The following is an 18,689-nucleotide window of genomic DNA, read 5'->3' as shown; positions in this document are numbered from 1 at the left end:
TTTGATGTGATTACTGGACACTGTAAATTACAAATTCAAGTTGATTTGTTTAATGAACTGAGGACTAGTTATGGAACTAGAGGAATGCCACGTGCAAAATCCAATCATTCACCACACAATTAACACATTGCAAAATGATTAAAAACAAGGAATCAAGAAATTTCCCATTTTAACTCTGCCTTAGTGTGACTGCACGCTGTCCAAAATGTGGTAATTGTGTTGGTCTTCCATACATAATAATAAGCAATTATGCAACAAAAGTTTAGCTGGTCTGGTGCCACTACATGTCTTTCCTGAAACAGCTACAATGAATTAGAACTCTTACCATTCTCAAAACTGAAAGGGTGATTCTGATATGTTCTCACTTGCATTCCGATCCATTACTGCCAATATTGTGTGTGAGGTATTCAGGACTTCTGAGTCAAGTACCTTTATCAGTAGTTAGGAATGGGTAATCAAGCAAGTTGGGAGAAAAGGCCTTTGTTTTATTAAGAAAAACAACGGTGCTATAAAGTAATGGAATGTATTTTTTTTCCACAGTTTCTCTTTAATTCTTGATCATGGCAGTTGCTCTAGTAGTTTGAATCTGTATCTCTCTGTACACTTTACCCTTATTTTGACTACTGATATTATTTATTTCACACTTTAGATTTTACTTGAACAATATTTGCACTTGTATGCAACACTACCCAGAAAAGTAACCAAACAGGCAGCAGAGCAGCCACAGCAACACTAAATAACCAGTTGCCATATATAAGATTATCAACAACAGCAAACAGAAGTGCTTCACAACTTGCTTCAAATGTCCTCAGCACAAGCATATCTGAAGGCTCTTCTGGAAAGATGTATGCAGAGAATGTGAATACAGTGAGCATGAGAAGTGAAAGTGGATGCAGAAGCAACCACATTATTCTCTGAGTGATGTTCACCAGCCTCCTGCAAACATAAATTCAGCATTATCAAACTAACAAAACACCACAAAGCTTAAGTTGATCAGTGATCAGATAATTAAAACATAATGTAAAATGCCATTAACAATATTCCATACAGAAAAGAACTATCCAACAATTTGAGAACTGTATTAACACACTGACAGCCACGTGGCCTGTGGCAGTCACAGTGGAGCCTCATCCCTGATGCCTGGCTTGGCTTAAGCCTGTTCATGAAATGTCCGTCACTATGTCTCTTACAGTCAGTGTATTAAACTGTGATCAACAGCAGGGTTGCTAGTGCTTTTGCCGGAACGTATTAGATGAATATGCTTGTAACACGTAAAATTAAAAATGCATAGAGACAGAATTCCCTTAAAATTACAATTGCACTCTCCTATTCCACCAACATTCACCCACCTAATCATGCAGAATGTGCAACCGTAAACTTTAAAATGAACTATTAAAATCTGAACTGAACTACAGAATAAATGCTTAAAAATAGTTCAGGTCACTCACAAAAAATCAGGACGCAGGACGAGCCAGCTACATTGATTATACGTTAAAATTTTCCCCCTAGCAGTTTACAAATTCTTAAGCCATACATCATTTCTCTCATCTACTAATATAGACGATAGATCTGCTGTTAAATTAGCCTCAGCCCTCTTGTTTGAGTACAAAATATGTTTAATTAAAATCTTGCATATTAAAATCTGCATCACATGCACTGCAAATTGGAAGGTCCTCCCACAACAGCAGGAAGCTATGCGTCATTGGACTGTGTTTTATCCAAATACATCTCCTGCAGCCCAGAGAAATTAGCAAATTGACTTATTTTTTCATTAGTTGTTATTTAGAGTTAGCCTTAGGTGGATTATAAAAACACCATTTGTTCATGGGCAGTTCACGAGAAAACTGCAACAATCAAAGAGTTTTGGTTTTGTGTATGAAAAGTACCAATTGTGGGGGTGGCTACTTCTATAATTTCTATTCACTGCAGATCATCAGAATTTATATCGTATGATCTTAAGATGAATTTCGAAACTTACCGAGATCCAGAGGTTCAAAGTTACCGCACTTAGGCAGAAAAAGCAATAATCGGGTTTCAGCCATTTTTGCACTGTGGCCTCCACAGCAAAGGACTCAAACTCTAACTGTCCATTCTTTAGACATTTATCTAGAAATGCCATTTTCCAGTTTTTGACAATCTATATCCATAATCAAGTTAATCTCCGAAAAACCATGATTTTTGGGTATCACAACTACAAGGCAGTATCTGGTACTTGCCCCACAAAAAGCTGTGCAGTGGCCTTACTGAAGAGAGGCACTGTTCTCTCCACAGAAAGTAGGTGATCCTCACATATGACATGAAGACTCTGGAATGCACCATTGGCTTGGGGTATCACTGTTTTAATATGATCCACCCATTTCTGGATTCTCTCTCTGTGATCAAACACAACTAGTTGACTTTATAGAGTTGTTAGCCTTCCTGAGCATTGTGATGGATCTTATTTTGGTGTACCCATAAAGATTATGTAATTTAATAAGCATCAAGACACAGTGCGGGGCAAAGATTCAATAGAAACATGCCCGTGCCAAAAAGAGATGTGTATGAAAAGAATGATGAGCATATATCTGTATTCTAATGTTTCCTTATGTTGATATCAAATTTTTTACTCTCATAATATCGGTCTCTTGCCATCCTGGTTCTGGGTGGACTTACTGCATTTATGTCTGACAACAATATATATTTGTGTAAAAGTTTTTACAATATATCTTTTGGAAAGGGAAGCAACATCTTTAGTTTCTAAATTGCTTCACCCTGAAAATGATACCTGGATACACTGTAGCCTGCCAACTTCACAACATATGGCGACATTATATAAGATTGTATTGTACTTCATTCTTTATCACAGAGCTGGAAGCTGCATCTTCTTCTTCTTCAAGAAAGAAAAAGTAAATATAACTCTGTTAAAAGCAGAGTAAATATATCAATCAATTTAGGCTATTATAGTGGTAAGCATAGCAAGAGACTGTGGAGGTGCAAACTTAAATGTGTGAACCGCTACAAGTGAAAGTATTCCCCAACCACACACTCGAAATAATTGACGTTACCTCCTTATGGTGCCAGTATTTAAATACCAGTATAACTGGTGACCATGACAGGGTGGTGCCAAGTATAGATAACTCAAGTAATTAAAATATATAAAAGATTTTGTAAAAATTTTCCATATAATTAATTATCTTTTGTTTTCTTTGTTGCATAAGACAAATAATACTCTCCAAAGAAAGAGAGGAAGGATCACAAAAGGATGAAGGATGTGCATAGATGAAGAATAAAATTTGTATGGGGGGAGGAAGGGGGGGGGGGGAGGAGGAGGAGGGGGGGGGGGGGGGGGAACTGCTAAAACCTCTGAGAAGGTAGGAAAATTCTGACTGACAGCTTGCATGGCTGCGGTTGTTAGTGCCTCACGCGTACCAAATACTAGTAGTACATCTCCTGCCCCCCCTCCCCCCCCCCCCCCCCCCCCCCCCACAATCCGAAAAACTGGAGCATTTTAAATTTTAGTAAAACAGTTAATTTATTAAAAATCTTTTGTCTGAGAGTTTTGAGTGAGTGTAAGTGCGACAACACTGCAGTATACGTTTGCAACAGGTCACAGGATAATTTAGAAAATTTTCTCAGAGTTCATGAGGGTATTTTTGATCCGTCGTTGCAACTACAAAATGCGTGATTTTTTCACCAGACAAGTTTTGCTTTATTGAAGTAAAGCATCATGTGATCTGTAATTAAGTTTATTTATATTTTGATTTGCTTTTTAGATCAAAAAACAGTTCATTAAGAATAGGTTGGTTTGTACTTATGGTGATTTTTCGGCTGATTTCTTGCTCACATCGAAAAATGCCATCTGCTAGCACATCATTGTTTTGCTGTGACAGACACTGATAATTTTTGTCTACTTTTTAGATGTTTTGCAGCACTACACATTTCTCACAACACACTTTTATGCACACTACTGTATACTGTTTGTTTTTGTACTTCATGTATGTATTGCTGTTTGTGTTTTGTGGTGTTGCCAACATAAACTTTTCATACTTTGTCTTTGACCTGCAAATATTCTCTTTTAATTTAGATTATTGTATGTGTGTAATTCTATTTAAGTATGTTTTTGTATATTTATGTACTGTGTAAGAGCAGAGAAGGGATAGTGATGGAGTGGGGGGAACCATAATGAGTGGACATGAGACATAAGTATATAGCGTGTAATGGAGTGTGAGTTAGAGGAAAAAAAAAGGGGGGGGGGGGGGGGGAAGGAAGAAGAATAATACATAGAAAAAACGGAAGAATTCATCAGCAAAAACAACAACAAAAAAGTTAAAATCAAACCCAACTAACAGATTTCAAACACAAGAAGTTAAAAACACACTCAAAAACATAGAGTATACATTAACAGACAGGGAGAAACAGAGACTTGTATGAAAAAAACCCTCAAGCCCCCAACATGAGATGTCAACCCAAGGTCCATAAAGAAAATTATCCAGCCCATCCAACAGTAAATTTCAGAGCAGCTCCTACAAACCTACTAGCAAAACAAATGCAGTCACAGCTCAACCAGTATTATAAATTAGAAAAGGATAGAACAATCAGAAATACCTCTCAACTGGTAGAACATATAATATACACTAAAATCCCTGACACAGCAACATTGCTCTCCTTTGATGTAGAAAGCATGTACAGTTGCATTCCTGTTAGTGGATCCATAAAAATAATTGAAGAAAACCTGCAAACACACAACCAGCTACCTCATGAACACACGGATGAAACCATAAAATTACTACAGTTAATAACACAACAAAATTACCTTGAACTCAATCAAGAATACTACATACAAGGAGGAGGTTTACCCATGGGTTCACCTATGTCAGAAACACATTAGCCAACATTTTCATGAATCACATAGAAAAACTAATATTTGAAGACACAATAACAAATAAAAGCTACAATGTCATCTACTGGTACAGATACATGGATGACATAACATGCATGCTTTGCTTAGTTCCTGTCATTCCCTTTGGAACATAGGGCCGTGACGAAATTCCTAGCAAGTCTCTTCACTTCATTCCAGGTTTTCCCATCCTCTGCAGCTTCTCTCTCGATTGTCCTTTTCCATGCCTGTCTGGGATGACCACGTTTTCAAACTCCTTGAGGGTGCCAATCCAAAGCCATCCTTTCAATAGCTCCATCTGGTTTCCTCAATGTATGCCCAATCCAGTTCCACTTTCTTTCTTTCTTTCTTTGATTTGTATATTGATTGGTTGCTGATTTGTCACCCTCAAAAGATCTTCATTTGTCATTATATCTGGCCATCTCACATTTAAAATATGCCAGAGACAGATTGATAAAAACTTGGAGCTGGTTTTTGATGTGGTTAGTCACCGTCCAAGTTTCACAACCATACAACAGAACAGCCTTCACACTGCTATTGAAAAGCCGGATTTTGGTCTTCTTTGAGATGTTCCTATTTCTCCAGACAAGGTACAGTTGTACAAATGCACCATTTGCTTTGTGGATGCGATTACGGAAGTCCTCCTCAGCGCCTTCTGTAGTTGTGACTATACTTCCAAGATAGAGGAAAGATTGGACCTGTTCTACATCTTCTCCATTAATGGCCAGCCTATTCATGATGGTCAAATTTATCTGCATTTCTTTGGTTTTGCGAACATTTATCTCGAGGCTTGCAACTTATGCCTCTCTCTGTAACCTGGCCAGTTTCTCTTTGATGTCTTGATATCATTGTACCATTAAGCAAATGTCATCTGCGAAATCTACATCATCGAGCCTATCCCGCATCCCCCATTGTACACCTGTCTTCTGTCCCCCCATCACTCTCTTCATCACATGGTCCAACACCAAAAGAAATAGAGTTGGCAAAAGAATACACCCTTGTCGTACTCCCGAATTAACTTGGAAATTAACTTGGAAAGGCTCTGTTAGTTCTCCATTATGTAGTACTTGGCATTCATAGTCTTCATACATTTCCTTGATGATGTTAATAATCTTTGTTGGAATGCCATATTTTGCAAGAGTATCCCACTCTTTGATTGATAGAGTCGAAAGCCTTTTCAAAGTCAATGAAGGTGCTACCACTCTGCACTTTGTTGCAGAATAATTCTGAGAGTATTGATAAGGCCCACAGAGCTTCGATGTTTTCTAAAACCCGCCTGCTCTCTCCTCCGTTGTGCTTCCACAGAATCCTTAATATGGTTTAAAATGATCCTCGAAAGTACCTTACGCGGTACTGACAATAGGGTAATGCCCTGTCAGTTGTTGCAGTTAGTAACATCTCCTTTTTTTTGGGTATTTTCATGATAATACCTCATATTCAATCTGTTGGCAGTTTCTCCTCTCTCCATATCTTCTCAAAGAGGATGTACAGTGGTGTCCAAGTCTGTTTTCAGCATCTCAGATGTTATATTATCTGGTCCTGGTGCCTTCCCTTTCGTGATCTGCTTCAGTGCTACCTGAATTTCTGCTTTCGTGGGTGTGGTGCATTTACACCAATGCTGGGACTAGTATCATTGTTTACCGTTGGTTCTTGTTCTTCTACCTCCTCACTGAGGTCTCTATTTAGAACTTCTTTAAAGTGTTCCTTCCACCTACATGATTGTTCTTCATGTGTAGTTAGTATCTCCCCTTTCTTATTCCTTACTGGTCGGTTCCTCTGGAAGCTTTACTTTGAGAGCATCTTAGTGATATCAGATTCTTTCACATCCCCCCTCGCGCTGCCTGTTCTGCTCTATCAACCTGTCCATCTATTCATCTGCTGTGGTCTCTTCTCACACTCCTTTTCACTTCCTTATCTGCAGCTCTATAATCAGCTTGTGCCTGTGCTTTTTGTTGCCTGGTCCAGCTATGATTTACTTTTCCCTTGGCCTCCTTTCTATGGGTGATTTTCCTCCAGGTATGTTCGTACATCCAATCTCTCCGCAGGTGATTTTTAAAGCCAAGGTGTCTCTCACTCACTTGCACAAAAGTATTCTTAACGTCTGTCCACATTTCATCCATGTCCTTATCCTCATCCATCTCCAGTTCCAGTGCCTGGAATCTATTCCAGAGTTCCAGCTGGAACCCCTCAGCTATCTGTGGATCTTTCAGTTTACCTACATCGAATCTTCTATTCCTTGGCTTGAATTTCTTTCTGGAAGTCACAATCTTCATTCGGAAACTGGCAGTAATAAGATGGTGGTTGCTATTTGCATCTGCTCCTCTTCTATTCCGCACATCTTCCAGGCTCCTTCTGAACTTCCTGGATATTATGATGTGGTCAATTTGATTTTCTGTAATATGATATGGGGATACCCATGTTATCTTATAATATCTTCGATGAGGAAACAAGGTCCCTCCTATATGAATGGTAGAAGAACCTAAAAACAGAATACAGCAACTACCCAACGACATAAAAACAGTACACAAAAACATGAACTTCACAATAGAAGAAGAACAATAAAACACAATCAACTTTTTAGACATAACCATAAGAAAAGATAATAATAGACACACGATCGACATATATAGAAAACCCACAACAAGTGACATTATCTTAAATGACACTTCAAACCACCCACAGAACCACAAACAAGCAGCAATCAGATGCACGTTAAACAGGCTGAACAGGATCCCCCTAAACACTTCTAATTACCAGAAAGAGTTAGTCATTATAAAACAAACAACATTAAAAAATGGACTCAAAGAAACAAAGGTCAACAAACTGAATAAAAAATAAAGAGACAAATAATGAAGAAAACAAACCAAACCACACTAACTCGTACAACTCGCACTACAACAAAAAAGGGAATAAATGACCTACCACAACAAATTCACTCATAAAATAGGAAACATATTAAAAAAAATAAGGCATAAACATTTCTTGCAAAAAAAGAAAAAAAAACAATTGCATACAAAAGCACATCCCAAAACTAAAATCAAAATCAGACAGATACCAACAATGTGGTATCTATCAGCTCAGTTGCAGAGATTGTGAAAAGATATACACTGGAATGACTGGCAGGACATTTGACACAAGATATAAAGAACACATCAGAGCATTCAAATACGGTAAAATCATCCAACATTTGGGGTTCATCTAAAAGAACAACACCATAGACCATGCAATATTGAAAACAATATGAATATAATAAAAATCAGTAAAGACAGACACCTCCTTCCTTTGCATGAAAATTTCCACATACAAGAAGGAATTAACACAACATAAACAGTTGCTCAATGACCAGATAAGTACTGGAAAAGAATAATTGATGAAATCACGTGTAAAAGAAAAGAGCCTTCCCCCCCCTCACTCAGAGCTTTATGTCGCTTCTCACTCCTCACCTTCTCCTCTAACTCACACTCCATCACACTGCTATATACTTGTGTCTCATGTCCATTCATCATGGTCTTCCCCCCCTGCACTCCATCACTATCCCTTCTCTACTCATACACATTACATAAATACACAAAAACACACTTAAATAGAATTACTTACATACAATAATCTAAATTAAAAGAGAATATTTGCAGGTCACAGACAAAGTAATGAAAAGTTTATGTTGGCAACACTACAAAACACAAACAGCAATACATACTTGAAGTACAAAAACAAACAGAATACAGTGGTGTGCATAAAAGTGTTTTGTGAGAAATGCATAGTGCTGCAGAACATCTAAAAATTATCAGTGTCTAACACAGCAAAACAACAATGTGCAAGCAGGCGACATTTCCCGATGTGAGCGAGAAATCAGCCGAAAAATCACTGTTAGTATAAACCAACCTATTCTTAATTAACTGTTTTTTGATCTAGAAAGCAAATCAAAATGTAAATAAACTTAATTACAGACCAATGATGATGCTTTACCTAAATAAAGTGAAACACATCTGGTGAAGAAATCATGCAATTTCTAGTTGCAATGACAGATCAAAAATACCTTCATGAATTATAAAGCAACTACGGAAACTATGGCCACACAAATGAAGAATTTCTCACAGTTTTTAAGAAAGGGATATTCATTTCAAAATTTTGTAATTAGTAAATCACAAGGATAGAAATGGATGCAGCAGATAAAACCACTGTTGAAAATTCAGTGATTAATTTACAAGCACAAAATATCGCTGAAGATTAGATGGGTAGGTCACATAACTAATGAGGAGGTACTGAATAGAATTGGGGAGAAGAGGAATTTGTGGTGCAACTTGACTAGAAGACGGGATCTGTTGGTAGGACATGTTCTGAGGTATCAAGGGATCACCAATTTAGTATTGGAGGGAAGCGTGGAGGGTAAAAATCGTAGAGGGAGACCGAGAGATGAATACACTAAGCAGATTTGGAAGGATGTAGGCTGCAGTATTTACTCGGAGATGAAGCTTGCACAGGATAGGGTAACATAGAGAGCTGTATCAAACTAGTCTCTGTACTGAAGACCATGACAACATGCAAACATCAGAAGTGATGTGACAGATTTATGTGCAAACTTGTATATAAGGGAAATGTATTAGACCTCACACGTCAGCTAATATTAAAGACATTTATGTGTAGTTATAAGAGCACATTTATGTCATGTTTTCATTTCTTAATGTAAGTCATGTAAAATTTTATGCACTTGTACAAAGACATGTAAAGAAAACTATATATAAAAAAGGTGTCTTAACATGTGTGAAATGAAAGGTACTTCAAGAAAAACCGTCCACCTATCATATGTTTAGTGAGTGTTGAATGAGAAATAAAACTCATGTGAAGTAGTGATCAAATTTGTGTGTGCCTACAATGACAAAAAACCTTCTAAGTACCCTCTGTAGTAGCACTGGACGCCCAGCTTTACTACGAAGGAGGAATTAAAACAAGTAATTAATGGACTTACACAGAATATTGTGAGCTCTCATAGTGATGTAGATGATACGGGATGGCCTTTCAGACACTGAAATATGTGATGGATGACATGCCTATATAACCATGGTTGGAACTTTATAGCTTCTCCACTGTGGCATCAAACTTTTTAAGCAAACACACGTAAATGTGCACTTATCCTACGGAGCTACCCTCCAGACACCATAACGATGTGGAATTGATCATTGCCTACCGAGTTATAGATCTGAGGCTTAACTGTTCTCCATAGTTGCACTGTTGGTACTGCCAGGCTCACACGCAGCGAGAGACTAATTTAAACATGCTCTTTGTTGCGTCATGATCTCTCAGAAACTGAAACTTTAAAGTTTTGTAAATTCCATGTAAATTAATTGTAATATAAATAACGCTGACACATGCAGGGGATAAATAAGATATAAACTTGGCCACAAATAAAGGAATTTGATCTCCAACCGGGCCAAAAAGTAGTTTAAGTGATACTTCCGTACGAAATTTGATAATTTATGCTACATACGTTTGTAAAATGCACTACTACTGTATACTGTCATCCAGTAATAATAGACAATGCCAGTATACAGTAGGGGAGCAGTTGTGACAGATCTTATTTTGGTTTAGCCGTAAAGTTTATGTCATTTAATAAATATCAGAATACTTTGAGGGGAAAAAATGCAATATAAACATGCCCGCACCAAAACAAGAAATGAAGGAAAAGAAAGATGAACATATATATGTATTCTAGTGTTTCCTTAAGCTGATATCAAATTTTTCACCCTTCAACAATCGGTCTCTTCCCGTTCGTGATTCTGGGTGGATGTATTGTGTGTGTCTCAGACAAAATATATTTTTGTGTAAAAGCTTTTGCAATTTATCTTCTGGAAAGGGAGGCAGAATCTTTCATTTCTAAATAGCTTCTTCCTGAAAATGATACATGGATACACTGTAGCCTGCAAACTTCGTAAGACAGGACAGCTCTATTTAGGACTGTATTATACCGCAATCCATATCATGGAGCTCGACACTGCATCTTCTTCTTTGAGAAAGAGAAGGTAAATATCACACCGTTCAAAGGAACGTCAATATATCAATCAATTTAGATTGTTATGAATATAATACAGGGAAACATTCCACGTAGGAAAAATATATCTAAAAACAAAGATGATGAGACTTACCTAACAAAAGCACTGGCAGGTCGATAGACACACAAACAAACACAAACATACACACAAAATTCAAGCTTTCGCAACAAACGGTTGCTTCATCAGGAAAGAGGGAAGGAGAGGGAAAGACGAAAGGATGTGGGTTTGAAGGGAGAGGGTAAGGAGTCATTCCAATCCCGGGAGCGGAAAGACTTACCTTAGGGGGAAAAAAGGACAGGTATACACTCGCGCACACACACACACACACACACACACACACACACACACACATATATATCCATCCGCACTTACACAGACACAAGCAGACATTGTGCGGATGGATATATGTGTGTGTGTGTGTGTGTGTGTGTGTGTGTGCGAGTGTATACTTGTCCTTTTTCCCCCCTAAGGTAAGTCTTTCCGCTCCCGGGATTGGAATGACTCCTTACCCTCTCCCTTAAAACCCACATCCTTTCGTCTTTCCCTCTCCTTCCCTCTTTCCTGATGAAGCAACTGTTTGTTGCGAAAGCTTGAATTTTGTGTGTATGTTTGTGTTTGTTTGTGTGTCTATCGACCTGCCAGCACTTTTGTTTGGTAAGTCTCATCATCTTTGTTTTTAGATATAATTTAGATTGTTACACTGTTAATCATAGCCAGAGACTGTGGAGGTAAGAACTTAATATGCATTAATTGCTACTAGTGAAAGTATCCATGAACCACACACCTCGAAATAATCCACTTTATTCTCACCTCTTTACACACCTCCTTAAGGCACCAGCACTTAAATACTAGTGCAGCATCCACTTTGGTGACTTTATTTTAGACTGTCTTTGGTTTTTCATATGTATCCAGATGGGAAAGTGGCCACTGGAATGATAATGGCTGCCCACTGCCCACCACGCAATGTCGGCAAGTGCAGGAGAGCGAATCTACAGATCTACAGCAGAGAATGATCGTGTAGCAGTGCTGAAATGTGTGCTCTACCCAAAGCTCATGAGGCACAATCTCAACAAATGATGTTCTCAATAGCTCGACTTTGGGGACAGATTGTGGTAGACCCCTATAGAAAAATTACGTGTTTTGAAATCCCAACAGAAGACGAATGGTATGAGGAGATGTGCAATAAGATCCCTGAGAGCCTCCTGAACTATGCATTCATTACAGAGCATTTATAGAGGGCACAGTGTTGGCCTGTACAGTACACACACTAGCGTAGTAACTGTACAGTATTGTATTGCAGTACTGTATCGCACTGCACTATACTGTACTATATTGCAGTAACTGTACACAAGTTGGTGTTGAGGAGGAGAGAGAAGGCATAGTATTTGACAGTGATGTACATGGCCACGTTGCCTTTAGCCCTCTTCCTGCTGTAGTCATCCTTTAGGGGAGGCTACAGCTCCTTAGTACATGGGCATTAGACTGATCTGCCCTTTGTTAAGGATCTACAGTTCTTCGAAACTCATCCAGAACTTGTTCGATTTTCACTACAGTACGGGTGCCATTTTATTGGTGAAGTGTTTGTACATCTGACTATTTCTTGCTGCCAAGAGTGCAGACATATGGCAGTCGAGTGTTCAGAGGACAAACTTGTTGGTTCCCTATGAGAGACTTTGTACCCCATTTCCTTTGTGGATGCGGAGTGCAGGATGGTCTGATGGCTTTTGACTCTCACTTCACTGGTTTTTTTTTATGTTAGCAGTGATGGGTGTTCTAACATGCTGGATGTTGCACTTTGTAATATTCTTTGCTGTGGTGTATTATGATTTTTGTGTCCTCACCACACAGCTTGACCGATTTGCTTTGTACAAGAGGGAAGGTAGTGCTTGTTTTACAACAATATTCACAAGAGTGTGTATCTGTGCTTCCACTGCTGGTCTACACCTGTACAGACATGTCACCTTTGGCAAAAAGTGTCTTGGCCACAAATGTTGATGGCTGCATCGACCTGCATAATTTTTCACCTCATTGTATGCCATTCGCTCAGTTACTATCATCTTTTCACACACATTCATTCACACAAATAAGCACATCTCACACTCACACATAACCAACATCTCTGGCAACTGGGGTCGGAACAAGTGTGTGTTTCCATTTCTGAAGAAGGGTTTGGCTGAAAGCTAATGTATATCTGTCTTTTCATTATCCCTGTCTGCAATTCAACCTGCCATCTTTACAGTGGGTAGCAAAAAAATCTAGTACACTTACCTTCTGAACATGCCTATGTATATACCTCAAAATGAAACATATACACACTTTCGACACATTAAAGAGTCTGACAACAGTACAAGAAAATAGGACATAAGGATAAAGTCAAACGATGAAAAATCCAGGATGGAATGTAACAATATTATGAGAAGGAAAGTTGCTACTCACCATATAGCAGAGATGCTGAGTCGCAGAGAGGCACAACAAAAACACTGTCACAAATAAAGCTCTTGGCCAGTAAGGCCTTCGTCAAAAATAGACACACACACACACACACACACACACACACACACGCGCGCGCGCAAACGCAACTACACACACGACTGCAGTCTCAGGCAACTGAGGCCACTTTCACGCACAATGGTTGTGTGTCATTCACTCGGCCCTACTGTAGCCTCTTAATGCCTAAGTTCGAAGTACTACACAGCGCAGTGATAACCACTGTCCTATTTGTGTCATTTTGATAACTATTGTTTTAAGAATATTCTCAAACTGATATTCTGCAGCTACAAATACCCCTCAAAGTCCACAGGAATAAACCTCAGCAGCTGAAGAATTATTATGAAATGTACTTCATAATTTTAGATTTACAATTTAATCAGGCTAATTACACTGACGAACAGCGTATCTCCTGCCAATGTACTTCACTTTAACTAATTCAGCTTTAAAATCCAAAGAAAATAAAACACAACAGTGATATTAATTATTGAATACCACAACACTAAATATTTAAGGACACACTGATTCGTTTGATTCATTTACACCGCATTTGTGAATCACGACATAAAATGTTCATAACAGAGACCTCTGGCACCAGCTACTGGTTTTAAGTGTAGATGCATGAGTAGGAATAAAATGATGACATATTCATTAATGTTAACACTAATCATGTATACATATCCTGTAAACTGACTCATTCCACACCAATGAAGCATGCAAATGATCTAGGAAGATGCAAGTAACTAACTATAAAACACATCATTTGATACAATGAACAAAGGATGTTACCAATGTGAAAACAGATCACATTTCTGTCTCGATGCGAACTGGAGCAAACAATCACACACAGCTCAGGCCGCAGCTTGACTCGTAAACAGTGTAGTGTTTCCTCCTCCGACTCTGAGGGGGATGCAGATAGGTTGGTATACAATAGGTTAGTTACAACAATAACTAGTGACACATTCACCTCAACATAAGTACCGACCTACATAAATAATGCTTAGTACACTACTGGTTTCAACTGTCAGCAGCTCATAAAGTTCCTCTAACACTTTGTTGCCTAAAAATTCTTGCAATTCTAAGATGCAAAAGTTCTGTCCAGATTGTGGCAGCAAGCACAAGTGATACTGCTGCCCTGAATGTGATGACACTTACCAGTTGTGTGGCCCAGTCAGTGTGAAGAGCACACCATGTGGCTGTGCTGCTCCATGCCTGCCATTATGCCAGTGCCTACAGTGTCCAACGAACTTCTAAGCTGAGGCTCACCAAAAGCATTAACAAATATGCAGTGGGCAGTGAAGTTCTGAGGAGACATAGAGTATGCCATGTGACCGATGAGAATGGACACCTACAAGCAGCCCGGTTCCCCACAGTTCTATCAGTCACAGAAGCAAGAGGTTTCGTATGGCTACCAAACAATTCCACTGCTAGTCCTAATTGTATTACAACATGGGAACAAGAATATCATTTGCCAACTTTTCTTGGTCTCAGTTCACATAAGTTTTTAGCCTATACATACTCAATATTTCTGGGTTTTAGATCAATATTGACTGAATCTCATTTCAGCTGTGATTGCATTAGATAATCTAGAAATTTTTATGTAAAAATTATCAGCAACTGTCAGAACGTAGTAAATGGTGAAGCTAAACCCTCATCGTTTGAACACACTATCGCCCCAATAACTGTGGACCTTGCCATGGGTGTGGTAGCTTGCACGCCTCAGTGACACAGGTAGCTGTACTGCAGGTGCAACTGTAACGGAGGGGTATTAGTTGAGAGACCAGACAAACGTGTGGTTCCTGAAGAGGGGCAGCAACCTTTCAATAGTTGCAAGGGCAACAGTCGGGACGATTGACTGATCTGGTCTCGTAACACCGACTGAACCAGCCTCGCTGTGCCGGTATTGCAATCAGCTGAAAGCAGAGTGAAACTACAGCCGCAAATTTTCCCGAGAGTGTGCTGCTCTACTATACGGTTAAATCGTGATGGCATCCTCTCAGGTAAAACAGTCCCCTCATCTCTGGGCAGGGCTACTTGGGAGCATCAGGACAAACGAAACTATTGTTCTATGGATCGAAGCATGGAACATTAGAGTCCTTAATTGGGCAGGTAGATTAGAAAATTTAAAAAGGGAAATGGATAGCTTGGAGTTAGATGTAGTGGGAATTAGTGAAGTTCAGTGGCAGGAGAAATGGGACTTCTGGCCAGGTGAATACAGGGTTATAAATACAAAGTCATACAGGGATAATGCAAGAGTGGGTTTGATAATTAATAAGATGATCCGGCGGACTTGAGCGAAATAAAATAGCTCTCGCGGACCAAACACACAACATCAAGAAATCCATTAGTGTCTGTTCTGGTATCCAGCGACTAGTGGTCTGCGTCTGTTTACCTAGTTGGTGCGGCAGTGAAATATGGCTTGATCTCAACAATCAAGTCTGCAATTACCGTGATCTTGTTGAAGGTCACCACAACCAACTTCAACTTGAAGTAATCATGATGGAACAAATGGAAAGAAAACCGCTACCCCAGGCCCCAGTCAACGGACTGGACTTTCCTGGTCATCGGATTCTGGGGGACCAGGAACATCATGAGGAGAAGAGTCGGAGCTTCTCAAAACCTCTTCGCAAGCACTACCTTGGCACTCTCAATGCAAACACTCTGTTCAAACTTGGAAAACTAAAACAACTGACAAACATGCTAGATAAATTTCACATCAAAATTCTTGCCATCCAAGAGACGCGCTTCGTAGATGAAAACCATTTCGACACAGAACATTACAGGATTTACAAAGGTAAACCTGCTGTCAGAAGAGGAACACCATTATTGTTTGGTACAGGGTTTGCAGTACACGAATCAGTCATGGATAACATCATAGACTTCAATTCAATATCAGAACGTATCTCGACACTGTCCTTCAAATCAGGTAATAAAGCATACACAATTATCAACGCACATGCACCTACAAATGACCATAACAGAAAGAAGCCACAAGAAATTGAAGACTTCTGGGAAGACATAGAGGAAGTAACTAACAACGTACCAGAAAGACATGTGAAAATTGTAATGGGTGATTTCAATGCGCAGCTTGGTAAGGAGAGAAAATTCAGAGAAATAACAGGCCCATACTCAGCACATATTCGCACGAACATAAATGGGGAACACCTCATAAAATATTGTCAAAACTTTAACCTCAAAATCATGTCAACACAATTTCAAAAACCAAGACGAAAACTTACAACATGGAAAGCACCCAACACAGTGTGGGGAGAATTTCAGATTGATCATGTGGCCATATCCAAGAAAAATTCGCGGGAAATTCTAAATGTCAGAACACGTAAAGGAGTCTTCGAGTCTGATCATTATTTGCTACAAGTTAAGATTAGGCCAATCCCAGGACTGAAACAGACAGCGCAAAACAAAATAGTCAAACCTGATCCGGAATACTTGAAGATAAACAGGGATAAAATCGTTGAAGAAATTAATAGGCACTCAATAGACACATGGACAGATCTGGCGAAGGCAGTTCAGAAGACTATGTGCTGGGGACAACCACCTAGAAAACGCAAACATAGGTGTTGGAACGCAAAGTGTGATGAAGCCATTGAGAGAAGAAAGCAAGCATGGGACAAGTTCAGTAGCTACAGAAATTCAGAAACATGGAAAGAATTTCACGAAGTTATGAAACTAGCATCGAAGGAAATCAGAAGGGAAAAACGAGCATATGACAATAACAGACTAAAAGAAATTGAGGAAGATTTCAAAAGAAATAACACAAGAAATTTTTACAGAACTTTCAAAGAAAATATTAAGGGCTATCAACCCCCTAGCCTCTGCTTCCGAAGAACAGATGGATCCCTGGAAACAAACACAAAAGAAAACTGTAAAATTCTCAAACATTACTTTGATAAACTTCTTAATTGCAAAAAACCTACAGGAAAATTAACATTCCAAAAGACCACATCTAATGCCGATTCTGATCCACCCACAATAGAAGAGATAGAGGAAATCATAAAACAAATGAAAAATAACAGAGCTGCCGGAGAAGATGGTATTATCGCCGAGATCTGGAAACTCCAAGATGAAAACATCACCAAAAAAATCCATAAGATTATCTCCGAAATTTGGATCACAGAGAAAGTGCCAGAGGAATGGAAATGTGCATTGATCCATCCGTTACATAAAAAGGGTGATAAGTCAGATCCAAACAATTACAGAGGCATTTCGCTAGTACCAGTTACATACAAAATTTTCTCTAAGGTGCTATTAAACAGACTAGAACCACAAGCAGATCTGCAAATTGGGGAATACCAGGCAGGCTTCAGAAAAGGGAGATCATGCATCGAACAGATCTGGAACTTGAGAACACTTTTGAAAGTCAGACAGGCAAGAAACACTGTAGTTACCTTTGTGGACTTTAAAAAAGCATATGATTCCATAGACAGACAGACACTCTTTGACGTACTGGAAGAATATGGTATCGACAGAAAAACCAGGGCACTTATACAACAGACGCTTACAGACACTACCTCCAAGATTAAGTTCATGGGAGAAATTTCGGAACCCTTCCACATACACACAGGTGTCCGACAAGGAGACGGGCTCTCACCAATCCTGTTCAACATGGTGTTAGACAAAATTATCAAGCAGTGGGAGGAACAAGTTAAAGGAATACAGCTGGGAAGAACACGTGAAACCAAAACAATCATAAAATGTCTGGCATTTGCAGATGATATAGCCATACTCAGCAATAATACACAGGAGGCAAAGGAAGCACTGGAATGCTTGCATGAAATAGCTGCCAAAACAGGTCTGCAGGTATCTTACGAGAAGACACAATATATGGAACGACAGACCAACAATGTACACACCATGCATACGGTATATGGATCCGTAGAAAGAGTCGAAAAATTTAAGTATTTAGGGGAGTACATACAAATGGGAGGATCAAACAAGGCGGCTAACATGGAACGAATGAAGAAACTCCAGAAGGCATACAAACTCACATGGTCACATTATAATAAGAAAAGCATATCGAGGCAGGCCAAACTTAGGCACTACAAAACAGTTGTATTACCAGAAGCATTGTACGTGTCAGAAACAACCACAATTGGAGCATCAGGCATCATAGACACAGAAAAAATAGAACGCAAAATTCTCAGAAAAATATTTGGACCAATTCACAGAGATGGCATATGGATGAAGCGACCTACCAAAGAGCTGTACCAGCACACTGACAGACTAACAGACGCGATCAGAAAACGCAGATTAACTTTCTA

At 39.1% G+C, this 18,689-nt stretch overlaps 1 protein-coding gene across 1 annotated transcript in view; it reads right to left on the bottom strand.

Moving 5' to 3' along the window:
• Window positions 1-507: 507 nt before the first annotated feature.
• LOC124619312 (glycosylphosphatidylinositol anchor attachment 1 protein) overlaps window positions 508-18,689 on the bottom strand; it is an 82,331-nt gene continuing 64,149 nt past the window's right edge. Inside the window, exon 12 of the mRNA XM_047145620.1 lies at window positions 508-936. Within this exon, the coding sequence (XP_047001576.1) occupies window positions 639-936 (298 nt within the window). The 3' untranslated portion in view covers window positions 508-638. The remainder of the gene's footprint in view (window positions 937-18,689) is intronic.

Source organism: Schistocerca americana, chromosome 6, assembly GCF_021461395.2.
Source record: "Schistocerca americana isolate TAMUIC-IGC-003095 chromosome 6, iqSchAmer2.1, whole genome shotgun sequence".
Classification (NCBI taxonomy): domain Eukaryota; kingdom Metazoa; phylum Arthropoda; class Insecta; order Orthoptera; family Acrididae; genus Schistocerca; species Schistocerca americana.
Note: the sequence above shows the minus strand (reverse complement) of the source record. Positions and strands in the feature narration are given on the sequence as shown.